The sequence below is a fragment of the Neopsephotus bourkii genome, unplaced genomic scaffold, assembly GCF_033783945.1.
Source record: "Neopsephotus bourkii isolate Nb327-2 ecotype Australia unplaced genomic scaffold, CSIRO-AGI_Nbou_v1 NB_1508, whole genome shotgun sequence".
NCBI classification, from domain to species: Eukaryota; Metazoa; Chordata; class Aves; order Psittaciformes; family Psittacidae; genus Neopsephotus; species Neopsephotus bourkii.
The window spans coordinates 5,617,499-5,642,237 of NW_026901984.1; the positions used below are offsets into that span (position 1 = coordinate 5,617,499).

The 24,739-nt window shown below is 37.2% G+C and overlaps 1 protein-coding gene across 4 annotated transcripts in view; it reads right to left on the bottom strand.

Annotated features, from left to right (window-relative positions):
• Positions 1-24,739, bottom strand: part of SEMA5A (semaphorin 5A) — a 316,989-nt gene that overhangs the window by 126,610 nt on the left and 165,640 nt on the right. For all 4 annotated transcript variants that reach the window (XM_061369678.1, XM_061369679.1, XM_061369677.1 and 1 more), the window contains exons 6-8: positions 16,498-16,560; positions 9,832-9,930; positions 8,437-8,650 (exon numbers count right to left, since the gene is read on the bottom strand). In XM_061369678.1, coding sequence (XP_061225662.1) covers positions 8,437-8,650; positions 9,832-9,930; positions 16,498-16,560 — 376 coding nt within the window. The remainder of the gene's footprint in view (positions 1-8,436; positions 8,651-9,831; positions 9,931-16,497; positions 16,561-24,739) is intronic.

Sequence of the window (24,739 nt, forward strand, 5' to 3'; positions counted from 1 at the left end):
TAGAGAATATATTAAAAAAAACCTTGAAAACGGGAATATTTTTTAAAAGAACAAAAGGGAAACAATGAATACCAAAGACAATAAACATGTGGCCCATTTCCCATAAAGATTACTAAAACTGAGGAAAGCCCATGACCTTAAGAGAGACTGACAACTTCCTTAAACAACTTGACAACTCTCTTAAAGAAAAGGCAAATCTGATATACATATTTGTGAAGAAGAGCCGGCCTTGTGTAAGGAACCTCAGAAACAAGCAATTATAGAATCCTGAGAAACAAGCAGTTCTGGTGTCCTCAACATAAGAAGGACATGAACCTGTTGGAACAAGTCCAGAGGAGGGCCACAAGGATTATCAGGGGGCTTGAACACCTCCCATATGAAGACGGGCTGAAAAAATCGGGGTTGTTCAGTCTGGACAAGAGAAGCTGTGTGGAGACCACATAGCTTCTTGTTGGAGGCCCACTGATCTAAAATGGTCTAGGATGTCACTGCAGAGCCAGAAACACAACTAAAAGCTCTCAAAGTGTGGAGAATAATGAACTACAAATAAAGCCTTCACAAACTTTAATAATAAAAATCAAATGAAATGCATTCATAATGTTCTCAGGGTTCTTGAAAAATCCCTGGCAATCTTTCAAGAGACAATATTTTTAAGTTGCACAGATAATCATAAAAACACACATAAATAAAAACTAGTACTCGTATTTCATGGATATAAAACTGAGGAACGGTATATACATCTGCAAATAACTATGCATATACTTTATTGATTATGAACTGATGAAAATGTGACCTGACGTTGAAATTTGTGAAAACTATTTTCATTTGCATGAAATGCAATAATGTCAGAGCTACCTCAGGGTATTCTGTATATATGGAAGGATTATCATGTCAGAGTTCACTTTTTTTCATTTTCTCTTTGGAAAAAGTGAACTGGATCACTTCAAAGTTTCAAAGGAAAAAAGAGATTCTTGTCTAGGAAAAATTAGTTCATATGTTTCCAAATATTGCTGTAAGCTGTTTGTTATTTGTTGACACGGAGGCCTCCCATGAACAGTTTTTGATGCAGCAAATGAAGTGACTCTCTTGTTTCCTGCTGAATTTTCAAATAGTTCTGGAAAGGTAAATGCATTTCGTTTGTGAATTACCAGATTACCACAAGTGCAGAGATTTGGGTATTTGACAGGATACAGCCAGTATGGAACAACATGAGAATGTCAACCTGTAAAAATGCCACAAGTATTGTATATGACCTTTATAGGATTTTATATATTCAATTTATGGATGTATCAGACTGACTAGACTTTCATTAAATGGATCATATGGAATCAGGAAAGCAAGCAAATAAGTTTGCCAATGTGACACAATGAAGATCTCCAGTGTACAACACAGAGCAGCGCTACACAGTTACGCAAGTCCATGCACTGAAAGCAGTCAGTGGCTAGTTACTGCTGTCTCTGGGCAAATACACTGTAGCATGCCACTTCTGAAGTTTGCTTACTCAGCACAAAGCCTGGGAATGTCTACGTCTTCCTTCATAAAGCAGCATGACTGTCCTGTAAGTATGTTTCCCCACAGACTCTTCTAAGTTAAATCAAAATAGACGACTGAACCATATGAAGTCAACACAGTGCTTCTATCTGAAATAATCTAATTGTATGCAGGTTTGCCTCCAGCCTTTAGAAATTTTCCAGAGAGCACAGTCTCTATTGTTACTGAGAAGGCACTTACTAGGAAGAGACAATACTTCCTGTTTGGATTATTCTCATTTCACACCCACCCAGGGAACCTGGAAATCAAAGAGACCGAATCCATAACCACTGCCATACCAGTGCTGACAGTGCTGACTGCTCCCTATAGAGACTGGCTGCAGCTCTGCCATGCAGCAGGTGATAACACTGCACTCCAGAGAATGGCATCAATGCAATTACATGGTACGTATCCTGGGAGGTGGCATAAGGACAGACTGGGCTATCTGGGAGTTTAAAGCTTACTGGGAATGGGATGGGGCACTCTGGAGGGCAGAAGCAGCCAAATGGTGCAGTCCCACCTGTACTGCCTCTTGCTAATGGTATAAATCAAACTTCTCCCCACGTTGCACCCAGCTTTCCACTGAGAAAGTAGTAGCTGGAGTGGTCCAAAACAAGGCTAGGAAGTGAGCCAACAATTAAGCAATATAGATGACCAAGGATGTTGTGCGTAAGCTTGTTTCCTAGACCTTTTTTATTTAGTGGTGTAGATGTAGTCTGAATTGGTAAAAGGATGACAGGAACTGGACAGGAACTTTATCTAGGAAGAATAATGGGAAAGAGGAGCCTGAGAGAGCTTTCATAGAACATCTGAGGGAGCCCTGGCCTCGTCTCACTTCCTCAACTTTGGAGCAAGAAAGTTTGCCTGTGCTTTTTATAAAACTCCACATACTCTGAAGTAGACTAATTTGACTTAATTTACCTAGTTAGTGGATACTACTATTTCCAGAGTGAACCAAATGACAGGGAGCAATCTATCTGTTTTTCTGGAGGTAAGAGCAATTTACCTTAAGAATTATATGGTCTACTCTGAGCAAAAAAGAGCTGTGATTTCCAGTGAGTATCCCTGTGAGAAGTGACCACTCAGATCTCTAGTGCAAAGCATTCAGAGACTCAGGAAAAAGTTAAATTAACCCCAGAAATATGAAAAGAAAGCTAGAATTACAAGTTTGCAAGATCTAGACACAAATGTGATTACATACATACAAAAAATAATACACATATACTGATATAGGCATGTATGAAGTTTTGAAAATCTTAAAAAAAATACTGAAGTCTAGATACTTGTCTAATGCTGAACAACTCCTGTCTGAAGCTTGTTCATTAATATGACTGGATCAATGAACCACACCCTTGTAGCATCTGCCTTTAAAGACCCATTCCTTCTATTTGTATTCAGCCAAATACTTAATGGCATTAAATTCTAGGAAGATGTCTTTGATTTTTTTACTTTTAATAAGGCTCAACCTCCAGCTAGAAATGCTCTCCGAAAGGGAAGCTTAAAATCATGGAAAGAATTTAAGCTCCAAATGCAGTGGTCCACTTTTTCTTTCACCTTACTGACATAATGAGTAAGTCCATCTCTTATTTGCATTTTGTAATCCCTGTATATTCGTTTAGTGTAGCCCTCTGCAGCTGTTGGAAAACAGTATAAAACTTGCATTAAGCTGACCAAGGCATCATTGCTCATGAATGTTTAAGGACAAATCTTAATCATAGAGTAAAATTTTCCTGCAGTGTTAAACATTTTAAAAGTAATACATAACTTGTAGTTATCATAGTCGTATCTATCCTCAGGAGCTGAACTTTAAAACGCTAAATCGTGGTATAAGGCTGGCCAAAACAATTCTTTATTAATAGCTATTTTTTCTCTGTGTTTCAGAGTTATCTAGGACACGTGCTTAAAATGCTAGTCTGACATAGCATAGCTTGCTACCAGTTTATTTTGACTACTATTTCTTCTGCAAAGCTTCAACTTTCCATGATTTCTTTTACATTCTTTTCCCTGTGCTAAATTGAAGATTTTATGGGTATGGAAGAGCAAGGACCACAAAATACACTAAAACTGTGCATGCCAGATTATTTTTTTACCAATATTCTCTTATACTGCTGATAGATTTTATAATACAATTCAGTATAATCATAAAAGTGGATGCACTCATTATACATTACATTTTACTGATGTACTCTAATAAATTCTGAAACGTAATTACTTCTTTTCTGAAAAACAGTTTTCAAATGCAGCATTACAAAATTCCTTGTTTTATTGCCTGTTATTCATTTCAAATAAATCTTCATTTTCAAGGTAAAGTGTTCTTTCATGGCACAATATTTCACAATTTATTATGTCATTTTGTTTATGCAAATTCACCAGTGACCTACTTAGTGACAGAAACCATTCTCTGTTCTGATCTAATACCTACTCAAGTCCTTGAGAGTCCCGTCCAAAGTTCAGTTAATTTTGCATCACATATAGTCACTTGCATACCGATATACTGGGTGAGGAGCAAGAATCAAAAATATAGAGGACTACCATAACTTACTCAGATCCTCTAGAGTATGGGCTATAGCAATCTATCAAAAGATCCAGAAGCTTGGATGGTTACTTAAAACTTTCAATCCAGAGTTCCACATACAAAAGAACAGAAACCCCCATATTTCTTTAAGTTGATAAGCCAAACAGCAGGTACAGAAAAAAAAACCTCAATTGTGATGGCTTACCCATTTATCTCCAAACATTCAGACTGCCATTTTTTGGTTGTCTCTGATGTAGTCTTGCAGGGAGGGAGCTGATCAAAGGGCCTTCCCTGCAGACCTGGTCCTTTTTTTTTTTTCTTTTAACAAAAAGAAAACCAGAATTCACTTTCATAATCATCCCCTTTTCCTTTCACTTTAAGGCTTGGTATGTCTGCTACTGAAATTCTATCTCTGCCTTCAGTATTTCTGTCTTCCTCCTTTCTTTGGTGAATGCTGTTTTTCATGTGTTCCTGTTTCCTAAAATTCAAGATTTTCTCCCTTCCCTGCCTGAGACGTTTTTCAGTTCCAAGTTCTTTCATCCTCTCTGGCTTACTATGTATTATAGTTTTCTCCATTAATGAGGCTGATGCTCCTGTCACGCCTCTTTGCAGCTGGGAACAAATGATTTTCTTGCCTTTCTTCCTTCCTCGTTCAGCCTCTCTGATTGGCACCTAACGTGAGCAGGTTAGATGACATATAAAAGAACAGGCTTTGTCCTAAGTGGCCTCCTACTTTTTTCATAAATGGAAGGTTGACCTTGCTGTTTTACTGAGGGTAGATAAGAAATAAAGAAATCCTACCTTCATAGATAGTGCTGCCTGTTCTCTAGCATTTCAGGTGGGTAAGGAAATGTTATTAAGGTGTTTTGTAGTAACAGTCTGGCACTGAGGAAAGGCGGTGAGGGGAGGCACCTCCATCTCGCATCAACTTACTGCTCTACTACTCTGTCATTGCCACCTGGGAGAAGACGTACAACTTTGAAAGGAAAAACGCAACATAACTGCTCAACTTTTTTCCTCTGGTGGCAGCTCCAGTGGAAAAGCCTAAAGATGGGTTTCAAAATCAGCACGCACTGCCCTCCCCTTTGAGGATACCAGCAAAAAGGATGATATGCATAAAAGAACAGAACCATCTCATGGGGGGCACAACCCAAGGAAAGTAATTATTTATCTTCTTACAAAATTAGCAAGAAATGGTAGCACATGCTTTGCATATTTTCAGTCAAATGTCTTATCTGAAAGCTAAAGACCAAATTGCACATCTCAAGAGCACACTGGATTTGAGTTACATAAAACATTACATAAAAAAAAAAAGCTCGTATTAGGTAATAACAAGGCTTTTCATTAAAACCCAGAAACAGAAAAGGACAATCCTGAATTCTTATAGCCCTTTCCATTAATCCTTATAAGCAAAAATGAATGGATTCATTTTTGATCTTAGGTCATAATTCTCTCCAAAAGGTCATATTTTCTCTCCACATACCCTACTATAAAGAAAGTCCACTAACAAATAATGATGAGAATGAATTCAGAGCTGTATTGAACCCCACTAACCAAACCATCTTTGTGAGAATTTTACTTTTAGTGTTATTTTTGAAAACTAGAAGTTCCTGCTCTAGATTTATGAGTTTTTTTAAGTGAAATGTTTTTAAGAAAGTGATCTCAGAACAACCACTTTAATGGTACCTAATAATGAAATGCTTCGGGCAGCAAGAGGAAAAAGAGGTATATTATGTCTACCATCAGAGCAGAACAATCCAAACATTCCTATGCACTTTGCAGCTGGAAAGGCTTCTAATCTGTACGAGATTTTATTATTTTTTTTCTGGTTTGGGACTACATCTGATACAAGATTACATTTTAATCATCTATAGTCTGCTTACTGATGGAACATCTTGATCTTTAAAACAAAGTTGTTATTTATTTAATGTGTTCCAATAGCATCTATCTTTGTATACCTAGGACAAAGAAAACAGCTACAGTGTATTTCAAGATCATTGGAGACCCAAGCAATTGTAAGCAAAGGCATTTGGCAAATTATGAAACCAAGTGTCTCAGTGTTTCTCCATATGATGAAAAAGAAAGGGATTGACTTGGATTTCATTTTTTTTTCTTTAATCTGCTTTGCCCTTTTATTGGCTAAGTGAAGCAAATAGACATTTTAGACTAATGCTGACTTTCACACTGAGGCATCAAACATTTACTGATTTGAAGACGTGGACTGAAAGGAGAAATATCTTTACTAACTGTAAATGCTGGGCTACAGAAGAAGCTTAGAAGAAGTCTTAGCAATGAAGGCTTTTCCACGCCTAACTGTATCCACTGCAGCTGTGGACTACAAATATAACTATTCCATGTACCTCTGTCCTCTAGAGCAAATGGTGAATTCTGCTCCTGCTCCACTTCGCAGATCAACTCTAAAGCAGTCTAATTAGAAGCAGACTGTAACAGACAACTCCGGATACGATTTAAACTCTGTGTTACACTGAGAGCTTAAAGAGGCTCAAATAAAGAGCATGCCAACTGTAAATCAAGGTGTACTTTTTTTCCTTAATGAAAGATTTAATTTATTGGCTATCATTTAATAATGTCCAAAGCAGACTGCTAAGGCAGGCTATCCTTCTTACAAAATACTACAAAGGTAATTTTAAAACGTTCTAGCAACATGCTGCCCTGTACTGACCTGAGCAGTTGGCTGAAGTTCAAGGTCTTGCTGATTGCTTTGGCCTGAAGAAGAAATCAATGGAAGAGCTGTCTGCTTTAGACATAATCCTCAATGTGCACTGTATTACCTCAAATTGTTTCCCTGAAGCACAGAAGTACTTAAACACAGATTCAGAGAGGAAGAAAAAGGAGAACAGGTAGCAGAATAACACACCTTTAAAAGTAAGTTACTCATACCTTTCTATCTTCATTTGTTTATGTATTTATATATTCACATGAGTAATGTCAAGCATTACTTTTTTCTCTACATGTCCTATCACTACAGTCCCTAATGAAGAGTCCCTCCCCAGCATCCATGTAAGCCCCCTTTGGATACTGGAAGGCTGCTATGAGGTCTCCACCCAGTCTTCTCTTCTCCAGACTAAACAACCCCAACTTTTTCAGCCTGTCTTTGTTTGGAGGTGCTCCAGTCCCCTGATCATCCTCGTGGCCCTCCTCTGGACTTGCTGCAACAGATCCATGTCCTTCTGTTGAGGACACAAGAACTGCACACAATACTCCAGGTGAGGTCTCACAAGACCAGAGTAAAGGGGCAGGATCACCTCCTTTGACCTGCTGGTCACGCTCCTTTTGATGCAGCCCAGGATACGGTTGGCTTTCCGGGCTGTGAGCGCACACTGAAGCCGGCTCATGTTTATTTTCTCATCGACCAACACCCCCAAGTCCTTCTCCACAGGGCTGCTCTGAATCTCTTCTCTGCCCAACCTGTAGCTGTGCCGGGGATTGCTCCAACCCAGGTGTAGGACCTTGCACTTGGCATGGTTAAACTTCATGAGGTTGGCACAAGCATGTCAAGGTCCCTCTGGATGGCATTCCTTCCCTCCAGCATATCAACCGAACCACACAGCTTGCTGTCATCGGCAAACTTGCTGAGGGTTGTATTTAATTTCAAACATGAGAATAATCCCATCATAAAATGAAATGCACTGTGGGGATAGCAACTGCATGTCACATAGCATACTTTATGAAAATACATTTTGCTTCTACTGGGATAAGCATGAGTAAATTATAATATAGATTATTTAACATTTTATGTTAAATTACAATTTTCATTTTAGAAAAATTTGCTTCTTTTTTGAAATGCTGAAAATGGCAACTTGGCCAAGTTACATCTCAGGAATACCTATCTGTTTACAGCTTCTCCCAGCTGGAAATCCTCATCAGGTGATTAACATCCATGACACAGGAGTGACTGCTTCAGTACAATTCTCATATGTTTTGCAGACTAGACATATCCTTTGGCTATAAGCTTCAAAAGTGTCAGACTGCCACCTAAACAGCTTGAAGGCACAACTTTTTCTGCTTGTCAAGGTGGGGACCTGCAGGCAAAACCAGGAGAATTCAGTCCATTCTAAACTGTTTCTTTTCTGCCTTAGGTTTTTTGAAGGACTTAACAAAAGAACGCTCAAGGTAAGTTACTGCTCTTGGCTGACTCAGCTTTGCCATGTAAGCACACCTGCAAATGTGACATATATTTAAGTGTACATCTACAAAATGCAGCTATATTAATTAAATGTCATACTTACACTTGTAAAGTTAAAAATAATGCAAAATAATTTAAAAAATTAGATAATACTGTAAAATAAATTCTCAGAATGGAATTTAAAGACTGTAAATACGGAGAACACAGGTTAAAGAGTTGAGTCTCATGGTCCATCAGCACTCACCATTCAGCCACTTGGAGTTGTACTGGGCAGTGCGGAGAGGAGGAAGGGCCCCCAGACTGCGATAAATAGCAGGATCCCTTCCTGGAAAATCCATGGCTGTTGCAGCATATAATTCCCCACTGGAAGTGAGAAGAGCAGTGGAGTTGTGCTGGGGACTGTAAGGACAACGAGCCATGCCACTGATTTGATCATGTATCTCTGTCAAGTTACTTAACTGTAAAAGAATGAGAAAAAGGGATTAAAATGATCTGAAAATTATCATTTTAGCCAAGCTGCATCAATCTGAGCAAAATCCTATCAGAAACACCAGTTATCTCCTTTGGTATTATTGCACAACAGTTACAATCTGACCTTTCCATCAATCTGAAACTGGCTCATATAGAAAGTTTCACCAAAATGCTGTCTGATCTCACTTTCGCCTCTTTAGCATGTGAAGTTAATCATATTAGCATATTAGCAGCAACTCAAAAATTAATTATCTCTACACAGACTTTTTTTTTTATGAAAACTAAAACCAGATCTGATTGCCAGAATCAGCTAAGGTATTTACTGCAGCAAGTGACAGATGATAAAAAAAGAACAAATCTATTATTTGTTTTGTTGGTGTGTTCTAGGAAAGAATCTCACATGAAAAATGTGATTAAAAAAAAAGGAGCTTTCCAGCTCAGCAGAACGATCTCTTTGATTTAGTAGCCCTAATACTTTCAGCCATAAACCACAGTATGATGTTAATAGATTATTTGAAAATGAAGGTACAATGGATTTAAATATGATAAACGTGAAAAGGAGTTTTCGGCAATACAGCTATTTTTTGTATTTAAATGCTTCTCCCTTCCTGAAATAAATAGCCACCTTAGTAAAAATGGTGACATTTTGATTTTTATTATGACTATTATTGATCCTTAATGGACTCCCTTTGATATACATAATATACAATTTGGGATTTTTTTTTCAGACACAGTATGACAGATCTTTTCAAGCAAGATTTCTCATTCTCACCAGTCAGAAATCACTAATTCAGGTACTCTCATCTTCTCCAGGACTACACATACACAGTATGCAGCTACCCATCTATATTTTACAACTAAACCTGCTGATGCCAACTGAACTTGACACAGCGGCAAGAGTCTTAGAAATACCTATGGTTCATGATAACTGGCATGTAGGAAGAACTGAGGTGCTCATAGCTGTGTTCCCTCCCACAGCTGAGGAAAAGACTGCACAAAGAGATCATTGATTAACTCTCCTTTTTGACCTGCCAATAACTAAATCAGCCATTTATACATCAGCTCACCCATCAATACACAAATAGCCTGGACTCAATCACAGCAGCCTTTTAATCTGCTGGCTCTGAACAGGGACTTGAGCTTATGGGACAAAATATTTAACTCATACCGTCCGATTAGTGCAGATTGGAGTGAATGCATTGGTTCCACAGGTAAAGAGATGGTTGCCTCCAACAAGAAGCACTCGAATGTAGTTCTGGCATTCCTCCTGACACACAGAAAAGAAAGACAAATACAGTGATACTTCAAAGCATAGAGGAGACTAATTACAATTTTATTTCCATGGTTATATGTCCACACATAAAAATTTACGTGAATAAGGCCTAAGCCTTAAAGTAATGTTTTAATAATCATTATATACCTAGCTTTCCTAATTACAATACATGCGTCCATCAATCTGTGAAACATTCTTAAGAGGATAACAACAGATCTCTTCAGTATTGAAGATTTCTTCTAAGCGTATATTTCAAAGGTTTATCTAAACTCTGAAAAGAGAGATACTGATTTAAATAATACACTGCCATGCCAAGAAATGAGATGCTGGCTTTGAAGACGGATCAGGCCAAGGGAGGAATTTGTAAGGAAAACAGGAGAAATAACAGGTTGGCAGTAACACGAGTATGTCGAAACCAAAATGAATAAAATTCTTGAGATGTTCAGATGCAGATTTGTCACTAATAGTTTTATAACTTGCATAATCTGTTTTATTAGAAGCATCTAAATTTCTGTTAATTTTAAGTTTCTAATGAAAACTCATTACTTCAGTATATAGACACTCATCCCTGAGGAATAATTTTACATGGGTTTTTTTGCCATGAGGATGTGTGAAGGCTTTATGGTGTTCACTTCCCTTGTTTCAGAAGCAAGAAAGCAACAGCAATTTCTATTGTTTATTCAGACAGAAAGCTTTATTCTGCAATATTAAGAGTCTCCCAGAACTGTATGTAGGAAAGATGCAAGCACTCCTGCAAACATCAATGCCCCTATCTGATAAAATGACCAAAATCAACAATATGCTTGGAGAAAATAAATTTTCCTGGAACCTTAAATTTCAATGCTCTCTAGCATCCATTCACAAGATAGTCTCACATAAAGCACTGAAAACACTTGTGAAAATACAGCTACTCAATTCTAACAGATATTAAGTGAAATCATGTAAGTAAATCCATGCAATAGTAATGTTGCAGAAGTCCCATTTTTTTTTTTTTTTGTCTACAGCTATATTAAACGTATTCTTTGTTTATCTTGAAAATAGACTCATCCTGGAAGCTAATAAATATAATCCTGAATAAATTGAACAGGCGTAAAATAGACTGCAAAGCAAGATGGGCAAAATACTCTCAAAAATCTCTGAGAAAACTCTCAGAATTTATCATCTGTACCTTTCCTCATAAAAATCAAGTTAAAAAGCCCTACAAACCTCCCACAAAATCTCAGGGAAAAACTTAATTCTTGAGAAATCTCTCTCTCAAAAATCACATTTACATTAGTCTCTCATGAAAATGAGAGCTTTTAAAAGCTTCTCTTTGAGCCTTTAAAGGAAAATGTCAAAAATCTTAGAATTAAGATTTGATTCCCATTGGGTAAACATGCAACATCATTACCTTTTAAAATTTATAATTATTTCACTTCTGTGCAGTTTCCCTGTTGCAGGTTGTTTTAACCACACCAAAATAAACAATAACAACAACAACAAAATTGAGGGCAATTCCCCTTGTTTTTGGGTTGGGTTGTTTTTTTCTTTTTGGATAGAATGTAATACAGAAATTCATTCTTTGGGTTGTTTCCATCCTGCCCTTTACAGCAAGCCATGGAATGTAAGTGTAGGAAAAGTAAGTGGGTTCTGACATTACAACCATCCAACCTCTTTTCTTCATATTCCAGAGCTTCCTGAAGTACTGCCATTGCCAAATTACTTGCACGCTGATCACCCACTCTTTCTGCTAAAAAATAATGTTAGTTTTTTTAACTCTGACATTCCTTGGAGTCACAAGATTCTTCTCTCTAATATTTCCAAGTCCTGTGCCAACTTGACAGCAATCCATAGTGCAAGAGGGCAAATAAGACATCTCCTATCAAATTTTTGTTGGGTACATAGTACAAGAAGATCAAAACTGAAAGAATAGCTTTTATAATTGGATATTTTATAATTGGATATTTCCTTCATATGAAACAATTTGCAACAATGCAAAACAAATAAAAAAAATAGCCATGAATAAAACAATCATCAGCCAAAAACGTATTGGAAAAGGACTCCATTATTTAGTCATTTGAATTGTTCAGAGTCACTTTCCCAGCTCTAGAGTCAAGCTCAACTGTACTGGTTCACTTTTTCCATGTGCAAAAAAGAGATGCGTGATGTAGAAGTGGCAATGGTGAATGCAAACAACTTCAAAAACAAAGGATTTTTTTATTTTAGAAGGTGATGGTAGGTTTGGTAGCCATCTTTTATGCAGTCTTGTTCTCCAGTTTATCTCGGCCTCTATGCCATATACTTTCCTGGTTTTCTATAAAAAATCTCTGAAAGAAAGAAAATCATTTAGCAAGTATCTTTTGCTTTTATATCAATATCCCTGTAACAGAATACAACTACTAGAAACAAGACAGCAGCCAACCAAGCTAAGTTGCTGCTTAAGTTTTAGACCAACTTGACAGTTCAAAGAGAACCTGGCTGAACATGGCTATCTGTTTGCATCAATGTTTCTTGCATAGCCTAACATTTTAATCTCAGTTTTGTTGAATTTTTTAACAATTTTATTGAAGTTTCAGATGCTAACACACAGAGCCATTTGAATCTTGCACAAGCATGGGTTAAGAGACTTCAATTATATATTTTTTTAAATCTCTGTTTGGTTTATTGCATTTAACTGTGTGCATTATATTTCTCCTTTCTAACAGTCCCTATCACATGTGGCATGAATGGACAAATTTATTCTCTTATCCATGTGTGGTGCTTAGACTTCTAAATGCTAAACACATGCTGGTCATAAGCCCATAATTTTGTCTGGATCACTCTTGGAGCCACTAGTTATTTTCAGCAACAGCTTAAATTGGGTAAATGTCTGAAGTCTCAGTAACAAACATCAGCCTTCAAACGTCAAGTGCGTATTACACTGTCAAATGTGACAGATGTCCCTATATATTTTTCGCCTTCAGCACTTTCTCCTCGTTGACTCCTAAAGCATAAACCTCAGAACAACTACTGCTAACAGCTAGGGGCAAAAATTCTGTGCAGCTTCAAGAACAAAAAAAAAAGAGCTGTGTTTAACTGGCCATTATCTCTAAACTACTAGATCTGCTTCAGGGTTCAAATCTAGCTTCTGGTTTCAGGACACTCCACCAGCAAACTGACTTTCAGCTTCACTGCCTGACCTCATTGTCCCCATGATGATCTGTGGTTAGCAGAACTTTAAGAGAAACCAGGATTTGAATGAATAACTTACCCATAACCATCATTGTAATCCTCATCTCTCTGGCCTTGTATATCTTGTCTACAATCTTTTCTGTCCCTTCCCTACAGTCACACATCTGTCCTGAAATCTGAATTTGCACCCAGAAATGTTATAGAAATGCAGCCTCCAGCAACTCCCCAATTTGAGCTGGATCTATTCATTCAACAAGCAAGCAAGTAATCTTTCTGATAATAGAAATTGGAATTGTGACAATCAGGGAAATTCCTCTGAAGAGGGACAATTCACCGTAGCACTCAAGTGAATACCTCAAGGTCAAATAATTCCCAGTTTTTGCAAAGGAAGGTTTTAGTAGTTTGACTAGGAGAAGAAGCATGCCACAGGTCAGGTATTTCCTCACCTGCGTGCATAAGCCCTCCTTATACAGAGTACAGTGACCTTGTTTTAGTCTTGAACATAAGGCAATAAATGACAAACATCATTAGGCTATCCTTTCTCTGGCCAATCAAAATTTACCCTTTGATTGTAACCTCAATCACATCAGTGAAGGCAACAGAAACGTGAGAAGTTAAAAAAGACAGTTGTCATGCCAGCTGGGTAGGTTGCCTCAGTTAATATATCTGCATTCTCCAGCAACTCCCACATGAAGCTTTCAGGCCACAAAGTCTGCACACCAGAAAAAAAAAGCCCTATGGTAACAATGAGAAAAGAATAATTTCGTCCCAGGGCTGCCTTCAAACGTAACGAAATACGCAGATTGTACTTCTACATGGTAAATGAGGAACAAGGCTATGGATACAAATGAAACACTGAATCTTTATCCACCTAAAAACAATACTAAGTAACAATTTCAGAGGTAATTATTAGGTACCATATATACAATTTTCCAATGATGGCATAACTTCCAGTCACCAGCTTCTTCAAAAGCATGTGCTAAGAATGAATTAAAACCTGAGTGTATGTACCACACTAAGGTCCAATATTAAATGCATTTCTCTGGTGCTGAGCATTTCTCCTAGCAAAATTATTTAATAGCATTGTTGAATCCAGTATGGATTTTACACCACAAAGTGTTGTCAACATAATATTCAAAAGTACACTACTATAGTCTGAAATTTAATATTACTTTCATCCATCATGTTAGGTGTTAGGTCACAGTCACTGCACTGTGACTTTCAGACAAGCTGAATGTTATTCTCACAGTTTTAAACTTGGAAAATCACTATAAACCAAAGGCATAAGCATTCACTTACACACTGCATTCCTACCAGGACAGTTTCTACTGCACGTGCATCTTGATCAACAAAATCTGTTGTATTATATTGTTCTTGAGCGTACTCTTTTACTTCAGAGTATTGTCATTTAAAAGCTAAGGATCAAGGCTTGAAGGGATACATTACATACAGAAGCATAAATCTTCTAGAGAGAAATAACAACTCAGAAAATGAAACATTTGCTTAAAATATGAGGTCCTGTAAGTTTTTCTTACCTCCCCATAAACTGACAAGCATTTTAATATGCATCCTGATTCTCTAATCCATTTCTGCCATTAAAGCCTTCACATGTAATTTGAGTCATCAGAATGTATCTACTCATGTAAGAAATCTAACCCCTTTCTTTTCTCTAGCTATTATAGATAGATAGATAGATATACATCTAGCATATCCCACAGTATGATGGCTAGTAAACAGTAGCCCCTAAATATTTGTTTCCCGCATTGGGACAGAAAGAAAAGGAAAGCAGGACAAAGAAGGCAACACCATTCTTGATGCGTTTTTCCCAGTATTGTAAACTCATTTCTATAGTCAAAGATATTCCTCCATAAAGACAATCATCTTTCATGCACAAAGCTTTAAACTACATACTGACTACACTTGCTTTTTTCCCCCCAAGTAATTCTGTCTTTTTCTCTCTCTCCTCACAGTACAACATGGGCCTGCTTCTGAAGTGAGGCCCTTCTACCCTTTCAATCTCAAATGGAAATGGCTAGGCCAATGGTACACTGAAATTTTATTTTCTAGAACATAGTATAAAAAGCTCGAACTGAACTGTTTAATAAGAGATTTTAAAAAGTCAGTGATTAGATAACTATGCAGAAGAGATTCTTCCTCTACTAGATGTCAGAAGCTTTTGGAATATGTTTTTGAAGCCCAGGGGTTTTTGAGTTTTGTACATTAATAATGTACACTGATGGGTTATACTGAACTTGGGTCCTGAAAGCAAGTGTGCTCTTTTGCAGTTAACATTATTGATGTGCTTATCCTTTACGTTTTATCTCAATTAATTTTAATTATTAAATAGTATAATAATCACAAAAATAAAGTGTATGCAATTCTAGCTGCTTCTTGGAGCAAGTCCAGAGGAGGATCATGGGGATAATCAGGGGACTGAAGCACCTCCAAACAAAGACAGGCTGAGAAAGTTGGGGTTGTTTAGTCTGGAGAAGAGAAGGATGTGTGGAGACCTCATAGCAGCCTTCCAGTATCTGAAGGGGGACTACAAGGATGCTGGAGAGGGACACTTCATCAGGGACCTTAGTGATAGGACAAGGGATAATGGGTTAAAACTTTAACAGGAGAAGTTCAGATTAGATACAAGGAAGAAGTTCTTTACTGTGAGGGTAGTGAGACACTGGAACAGGTTGACCAAAGAAGTGTTCAAGACCAGGTTGGACACAGCCTTAGGCAACATGGTCTAGTGTGAGGCATCCCTGCCCATGGCAGGTGGGTTGGAACTAGATGATCTTCAGGTCCTTTCCAACCCCAACCATTCTATGATTAACTCAATAACTAACTTCAGCTTAGGACAGCCACAAAAGAATACAGGTTTCATACAGGTTCCATTACACCTACCTGTGCTCAGTAAAAGAAATGGTAACTGGCCATATAGGGAATTTGTTCTGAATACTAAAAATATATCAAGTCTCACATATAAAAAGTTAGTGAATTTCATATTATGTTCTTTATAGTGACAGCAGATATGAAAAATAAAAGTTCCTAAAACTGCATCTAATACACAGGGAAATAAATTGAGGATTTTACAAAGTAATTACACAGTTACTTGGGATTTACAGCACTAAAAATGAAATGAGAATACAGGCCACTATGCATGAGATATTGTAGAGTCAAACCAGTAAATTGTTGGAAACTAAAGTACTTGATTGTTTCAGAAAAGAATCATATGACTGTACTTCTCACCCTATACTCCCTATATTCCTTTTTATTCCTTGGTGTCAGACTCCTTTCCTACAACTCTCTTCAAAAAGGGATAGAGTAAAAATGCCTAAGGTACAGATTTATAGACTGAATTACACCTACTATTAACATTTAAATTTTATTAAAGCAGAACAGCTGTCTCATGCTTACCTTTGATTTGCCTTTGCTGTAACAGGCTCTTTTAGTAGCTTCATCACATTGCCATTCCACTGCCTGCAAAAAACAGGAATTAGTTAGAAGTGCAAGGAACACAGAAATATAAGCCTCAGAGTTATCTAAGCCCATGCTTGAGATACTTGTTCCAGGCACACTGATGATTAGCTGCGGGTGACTCTATCCATAACTGCCTTATAAGCTTTTTCTCCTTAGAAATGTAGTTTTGCTGTCAATGTTTTTTAGTCTCTTAATCTGAAGTGAAACTGCTGATCCTCATGATTCACTGTACTTACTGCTATAGCACAAATAACCCCAGTCACATTTGATGCTATTTAGCCACTTTTATTTAGTCTTATTAAAGAAAGCAGTTAAGAACACAGAGAAAGGCTGAACTCCTCTCCCCAGTAGAGTTGGGCTGCACCACCACAGCATCTGTGGTCAGCTCTGCGGAGAGAACTTGCACTGTGGGAAAGTGTGCTCTGTTGCAATATTTGCAGTATTTATCTCAAGCATCAAATGGAGATCTTCGTTTCTCAAGGTATGACTGCAGCACTTAGCAGCAGCACTACAGCATTCATTCAGAGAAAGGAACAACAGGCAGACACATACAAGACAACAGTGAAATGGAGCACAGCAAAGCAGAACCAATTTATCCTTATTTCTGAGCTGTCTCTGCTTCAACAGATTTATGCCAGAACTGTAACACCTAGTCTGTATTACTACAGTTTCACTGCATGAGTTAATTCCAATTATATCCATATTTAACATTCACCAGCTATGACTTACAAACTTTATTGTTCAGTGGACCAGGTCATATGCTTGGTGTTTATATGCCAATACATGTACATATTTGAACGCCTGTATAAGCAGTGTAGTCAGAGTGCAGTTTAAATCAATCTGTATTCTTTCACCTTGACAGTGTACATCCATATGTTCTTTAGATAAAAATGCCACAAAGCACTTCATGTTTTAAAAGAAGACTTGACATTTCTAAACTAATCAATGCTACTTATTTATTAAAACCACAGCTTTTTCATTTTTATTTACCAGGAAATAATGAAAGACCCTTAATTCAGATTTAATATAGGTAATGTTTTGTACCCATCTTTTAATGGAGACTATATTTGCAGCAAGCAGACTCTATAATTAATAAAAATAATAGGGTGAAAGCCTATTTAAACTAGGGGGGAATGCCTTCAGAGTATACTATGCAGTATTCCTTTACTTGAGTTTCAACAAGCCCAAGAATGAGCTTTTTCACTTCAGGAAAAAATGAGTTATGAAAACTAATGCCATTATTTCTCTTCCTCCACCCCAAACCTGCCTATTTACAACATTTGTTTTTACAGATGAACAGCATATTGGGGAATGTATAAAAAACTTCTGGAAGAATCCACTTGTGAATGACCTTAAGTGTTTACAACAAACTGTATCTAGCAGCATGAAAGAAATCTGACTGAGTTACATGAAAAAGCAGCAATGTGTCAGACAAAAAGGCAACAACTCTTCTAACTTTGCAATGCAAAAAGTAATGATCACAGTAGAAAAGACTGCTCTTGGATAACCAGCGTGAGTTCCTAATCAATCCATTAGGACACATAGAAGCTATGTACTATATTGAGCTAGATACAAGTATCCAGCTAGAACTGATCATTTCTAAACAACCCAAAACAATTTCAGATGCCTGGAGAAAAGCCAGAATTAGTTACCAGTAGGAGGCCAGAGTAGAAAGACTTAGTGGGATACGGGTGCTCAATAGGAACATTTGAAGGGAAGTTCTTACTAAAACTGAGAATACTATGCCAAACAGAAAGAAGAAAGAAGACAGAAATGCTGGGTTAAAGATAAAATGCTTATCAATTAATTAATTTTCAGTGACAGCTTTCAGTTGCCTCTAAGTCCATAGCAAAAGAGTAATGTGAAGGAGAAGGACGTGAAATGCAAAAATTGCAAAGTATCACAAACCAAGCAAATTAAGTATATTTCTCAGGCACTGACAGTTTTGCAAGAGAATTAACAGACTTCGAAGGTAGGAAACTCAGAAGCCAAAGGTGACAGTTCTTCAAGTTCTGAGAAAAGCATACAACACATCTTTGCAAACAGGTCATGGTTGGAAAATCTGGGGACTCCAATTGCCTACTAGTGCAAGTAAAATTTAGGACAAGTCAGGCAGAGGCTTTATTAAGTCTGATCACAGTGAGAGAACATTGGAACAGCATCTCCCTTTTGTTCCTTTTTCTCCATCAAAGAATCACAGAGACTCAGCCTATATACTGGTACACAAAAACAGAGGTGAAGAAAAACAGCTTCAGTGTTAGCAAAGTCAGGTATCCACCCCCCTGTAGTGATGGACTCCTTAAGGAGCTTGCCAACTGCCACACTTCTAAGAAGGAACCAAAAAGTAAATAATGTCACAATACAGAGATATGGCTCTTGGTGGAGCCTGCAGGAGTGGCACACCCAATATTACCTTCACTCAGAAGTGGTGAGTTGGAAACAATTACAGACTGTTAGCTTTTAGGTTAATATTGTTTCGGTTAGGATAAATGTCTTGGCTAGACTTCTCAAATCTTAAATATTAATAATTTTACCACCACATCAGAAAACCACTAATACCATTATTAGCACAACTGAAAATAAACTTTCTTCTCTTCTCTGACGTTCATAAAATGCATAAATTTAAACAAAGGTACTGTATATTAAAACATTATGTAATATTTATGGGCACCATAGTTAACAGCACATAGAAGAAACAAAACAGAATAAACTACTGTAACTATATACAAATGCATATGCTTGCAAGCTAACCAAATGGCAAACTCTCCCCTGTTCATGACAACATATGCCAAAGGAGTAATATTGTCTGGACATGCAAGAAATAAGTGCAGACACACTGGTGACAAAACTAAGTGCCACCTTTGAAGTCAAGTGTACTTATCACCCCATAGCCCTGGGTTCCACTGCAGGAAGAGACAGTAATAGAGCAGGCTGCAAATGAGGTATATTACAACAGCATCTGAAGACAGCTGAGTACTTTAAACTCGTACTTTGGTTCCTAAGGCTCCCAACGTAGTTTAGTAATGCATACATATGTCCTATTGCTGATTAAATGAAAAGAACCATTATAGCAAACTGTTGCTATATATAGCTAATATTTTTTTCTGTCCTTCAGGAAATTTGGGGGAGTCCCCCACAAAATGGAAATTCAATTATTCAACACAGACTACTGGCAATATACAGGGGGAAGACAGGTTTAAACCTCCTCAAGTTAAATGTCATGTGGAAAAAAAAAGGTGTCCTGATTCTTCAGCACATAAAGAAAAAAAGTCCCGATAGAAAATAACAATGCATTTTTTTGTCAGTAGAAAATGAAGACTTTAAATTCTGAAAGCCCAGACAGACGCATACAGAACGTGTTATTTTAGAAAGCAAGTGCAAAACCATGTTTACTCAGAGACGTTACTGTTATGCACTGCTTCCATTAAATTGACATATTCTCCTGCTTGATCCTGTTTGCTGATAATTCCATGACATTCAGATGAGTGGTGCAAATATGAAACGCACACCATGTCAAATATTTGATTCACCATGAAAGCCTACACAGCTAAATTTTATCCTCTTAGGATTTTTTCTTTACTACATTTCTTAGGAAGCAGCTTCATATTTCACATGGCAAAATACAACCTTCAGCATTCTGTGTACTGCTTTTAATTAATATTACAATTCTACTTAAACTGGTGACAAAATTTATCAAACCAAATTATAGGCACTTAAGGTTGTTCACTCTGAGGAAAAAGGAAACAGAGATTTGAATGTTAGTGCTAGAGAAAGTAAGGATGGGTAGTAGTACATCAGCTACTTCTATGCATCTCCACAAAGAATGTAGCTGCATAGGTTAAGGAGTAGGGTTTAAAGTAGCACATAGTCTATTTCTGACAGCAACCTGACGCTACTTACAGCAGCATGGCTTTTACAAATCCTGCTATCAATTTGGTCTTTCAAGCACCTCTACTAATTCAATGCCTTGGCTTAGTTTGTTTCTAATTTCCCTGTCTTGAACATAACTACATTCTAATAGCTGAAATATTTATGTAACAGTCACCAGCAGAGCAGTGTGAAAGTGAGACTTTAACCCTGTGAAAGTCATTGTGGACAACTCTAAAGACTGGACTCGACAGGTACAACTTGAACTTGACGCAGTGTACTCCAATGACAGTCACAGCTCACTTTTGTACACATACTGTTTTCTTCTATTAAAAAAAAAATAAAAATACACAGACTGCAATGCTCTGTACAGATTCGACATAAAATCAGACTGAGTAAAAACATGGCTTTGGTTGCACAGTTAGCTCTATCAACTTTCAAACTGATGGCAGGCATCTGTTTGTAAAAGCTCAATTGTAAATAACTGTATCCGTGTTTTAAAAATTACATCATTGATGTTTGCAAAGAGCCTCAAAAACTTCAGATAAGATCTCTCCTGGGATATTCAAGAGATAGTGGAAGGAGAGAAATTCCAACCAAAGAAGAAACAAATTCCAACAAATTCCAACTGAAGCTATATAATGAAAGTATTCTCTTCAAACTAAAGAAAAATATGTGTTCAACACCCCTCTGTTAAGTTAAAAAATACAGCATTAAAATTTGTCATATTTTTTTGAACAACAAATGTATTTCATTGATTTCTCTAGATGAACAATAGCAATCTTGCTTAAAATTTAAATGACTGTGTCTTTAACAGGCAAACCTCATCAATGCAAAGAAATTAGCTCCAACAGAAACCAAAAGAAAATCTCCAATGTGATGTGATTTATCCAAATACCTTAAAAGAACACTAAAAGAGAATCAAGGGAAGTGTAGAAGCAGTGAACAATGTTCACATGACCCTCCCACTGAAGAAATAAGTGCCAAAGTGTTCTCTTCATGCCCAACATGCAGCAGCAAAGCAAGTCTTGAAACAAGACATCTGGAGGTCACTTCCAGGCTAAATTATTCTATGATCTTCACAAAAAATTCCAAAATGCAAAAGGGCAAAGAAATCAAAACTCTAAATAGTTAACTTTAATGTAGCTCCCTTCTACAATTATAACTTTAACCAGCAAATGCAGACAAAATGTTTAAACATAGCCAAGAAAGGACTGGGCCATTACAATGTTTTAAGTGAGATATGTATTAGTTATACTTACAGGCAACAAAACAAATGAGTGTTTCACTTACAGTGGGAACTGTAGACGTAACAGAGTACAATTAGATCTACTGAAAGAACTATGCTCCTTCCTATAGCTACACAGATATTCATAACATATACCTGTAGACAGGCATAGATTCCAATGTATTTTTAAATATGAACTTCTTTGAATTGTAGAAACAGAATGCACTATTACATTTCCTATAGAAAGAAGTTAATTAGTTAAGAACCAAAAAATGAACACAACAGTATTCCAGACAGATGGTCCAGCATTTCTTAGGCAGATGGTTCCACTAATTAGATACTGGCAAAAAATAACATTAAAGAAGATGGTTTAATTACACAATGCAGAAATTAACAACTACATGATATTTCCTTTTTTTCTTTTTTTCATTATCTGCTTTCATCTATTATATCATGTATTTAAACAATACTCGGGGGAGTTGGGGTATAATGGCAATAACCATAATAATATATGTCAACACACATGAGTAATACTACTTTATTGTTCACATCAGTCCAGCAATGGAATGGCTTCAAAATGTTGTGACTTGTCTAGCAAGGGAGTCTTGCAGCTTGGCTAATTAGCTCTCAATGAACATGTATGCTGAGTCCAAAAGTTGAGTTTAAAGAGGCCATAAAGAAGGTGTCAAAATCCTAAATGCAAAGAAAGAATGTAGCCACAGAGAAGTATACCAGCAAGACATTAGCAACAATTTTGTAGCCACAGGGTTAGTGGTGGTTTTGACGGTTAACAGAAATTTCAAGGCATACTTCGGTATAACGACATCCTTGCTTCTGGCAAATATGTAAAGTCACTTAAGAAAGATTTATCTCTCCATACTTCACAGGAACCATTTTCCTTGCTTTTCCACAGAATCATGACCTTGCAGTCTTTATTGCTTGAGCTGCCCAACCTGCAAACAGGCTCCTGACAAACAGTCAGCTCTGGAAAGGGATCATCCTCTGCAGGGAAAACTGGAATAAAAACTAAAGTAAAATATTAAAAAAGGAACTTCCTTTTAATACAGCTTTCCCTTTTGGCTCAGCAAAAAGGAAAAGCTGGTTTCTGGGGACTAAAGGCATCCTGGTTAGGCTTTCATATGAAGTGATAAACCAGCAGCTCCTAGAAGAATTCCAACACTGTATGGAGAGCTTTACTAATTGGCTACAGTCAGTTCAGTATTTTGCCACCAATTACCACATGTAACAGCCGGTTCTCCTGGGAATTACATTATGTGTGTTTTCATTTGTTCAGAATCAGCTTTTACTGTTCATCTACAGTTAGAAAATTACAGTTTCTTATAAAGTAAGCAGTGTGAAATACATTAAGCATCAAATAGTGCCCAAATTTTCCAGGGTTTGAAATTCAGTAAGAACTGAGATCCCCTGATAGGTATATAATTTCATACTTAAACCAAATAACATATGAAGCTTTATATGGCTTCAAGGAGCTGATGTCAATTTTACTTCAAATATATTGGCCTGAAGTACATGAAAAAAGTGAGAAGTAGATACCCTGCCAATTCATGAAGGAGCCAAAGTTTTAATTAGCTTATTTTATTGGCTATGCAAACAATTAGTTGTTGAAAATTGACAGAATTAATATGATAAAAATAAAATATCAGGTTAAGCATACTGAAGAAGAATTTAGAGTCAGAACCATAGAATCACAGAACCATAGATTAGTTAGGGTTGGAAAGGACCTTAAGATCATCTATTTCCAACCCCCCTGACATGGGCAGGGGCGCCTCACACTAAACCATCTCACCCAAGGCTTCGTCCAACCTGGTCTTCAACACTGCCAGGGATGGAGCATTCACAACCTCCCTGGGCAACCCATTCCACTGCCTCACGACCCTAACAGGAACGAATTTCCTCCTTATATCCAATCTAAGAGTTACTAAGACTTTCACAAACCCTCAGTGTTGGGCTACTCCACTGATTTTAATGACACAGGACTCTGCCCAAGACTGAACTTTCACAGTTGCCACTTACCCATCTACTTGTGCATTTCCTTCTTTGTCTTCTTCAAAGATTCCTAAATATCACAAAACATCCATTTGGTTTATATTTAGCAGAGACAGAAGTTAGCAACTTCTTGAAAGGAAGTTCAGAAATAGGGTTTTTTAATCCTGCACCCAGAGAGTTATTAAAAAACAAAAACCAAAACTGTTGCACTGTGACTTTCAAGTTTTAAATGTTCTAATCCAGTGTTCTGAGGCTTTTACATGCTTTTATAGACATTTAAAAATGTAATGCAGAATTCTGCTGAAGGGGTAGAACAACAAAATGTTCTTACATTACCAAATTTGGCAGCCATACAGCAGGTAGGAATAAGAGTTCATAACATATTTCTAACGCACATTCTGAAATTATACTACATATAGCAAACTTAATGTATTGAATAAATTATATGTGAATCCTTTAAGATTTAACATCTGTGTTAGCACATGGAGTTTTAAAGCGTTTGCTGCTTTTTGGCAAATCAGACTGATCTTGGTAGTCTCCAAGACCTTTTGAAAACAACATTTCATTTTATTCATTTTATTATTTTTTTTAGACAGGGATTTAAACTTTTAGGTGCTGATGAGAAATGTCAAGATTCTGTATTTCAAGGAAGGGAAAGATAGTTCAATGTAACTTCATACTCCTCAACCCCATAGTTTAAATAACAAAGGGGAAAAAAGAATACCCTCGCACCAGAGTGCTACAAAATGGTTGGTTTGAGCATAGGCATGGAGTTTGTTTTGCTGTAGACCTACTCATTGCTGCTAAGAAATACGTAATGCGGATGAGTCGGAGGCACTAGAATATGGGCCATCTTGCTCCATGCTAATTTTCTATTCAAGACAGCCATGCTGCCATGGGGCACAGCAATCAGCCCTCCTTACCTTTCAGCCACAGAGAGTCAAGGAAGATATGACACTCCAGAAGACTTTGAGTAAATCAAAAACTTTCCTGAAATAATTTCTGAGAGTCGCAGCCAACATACTATATCTTGCCTCTGGGATACGAAAGGCAGCTGTATTATAGCTTCCAGGTATG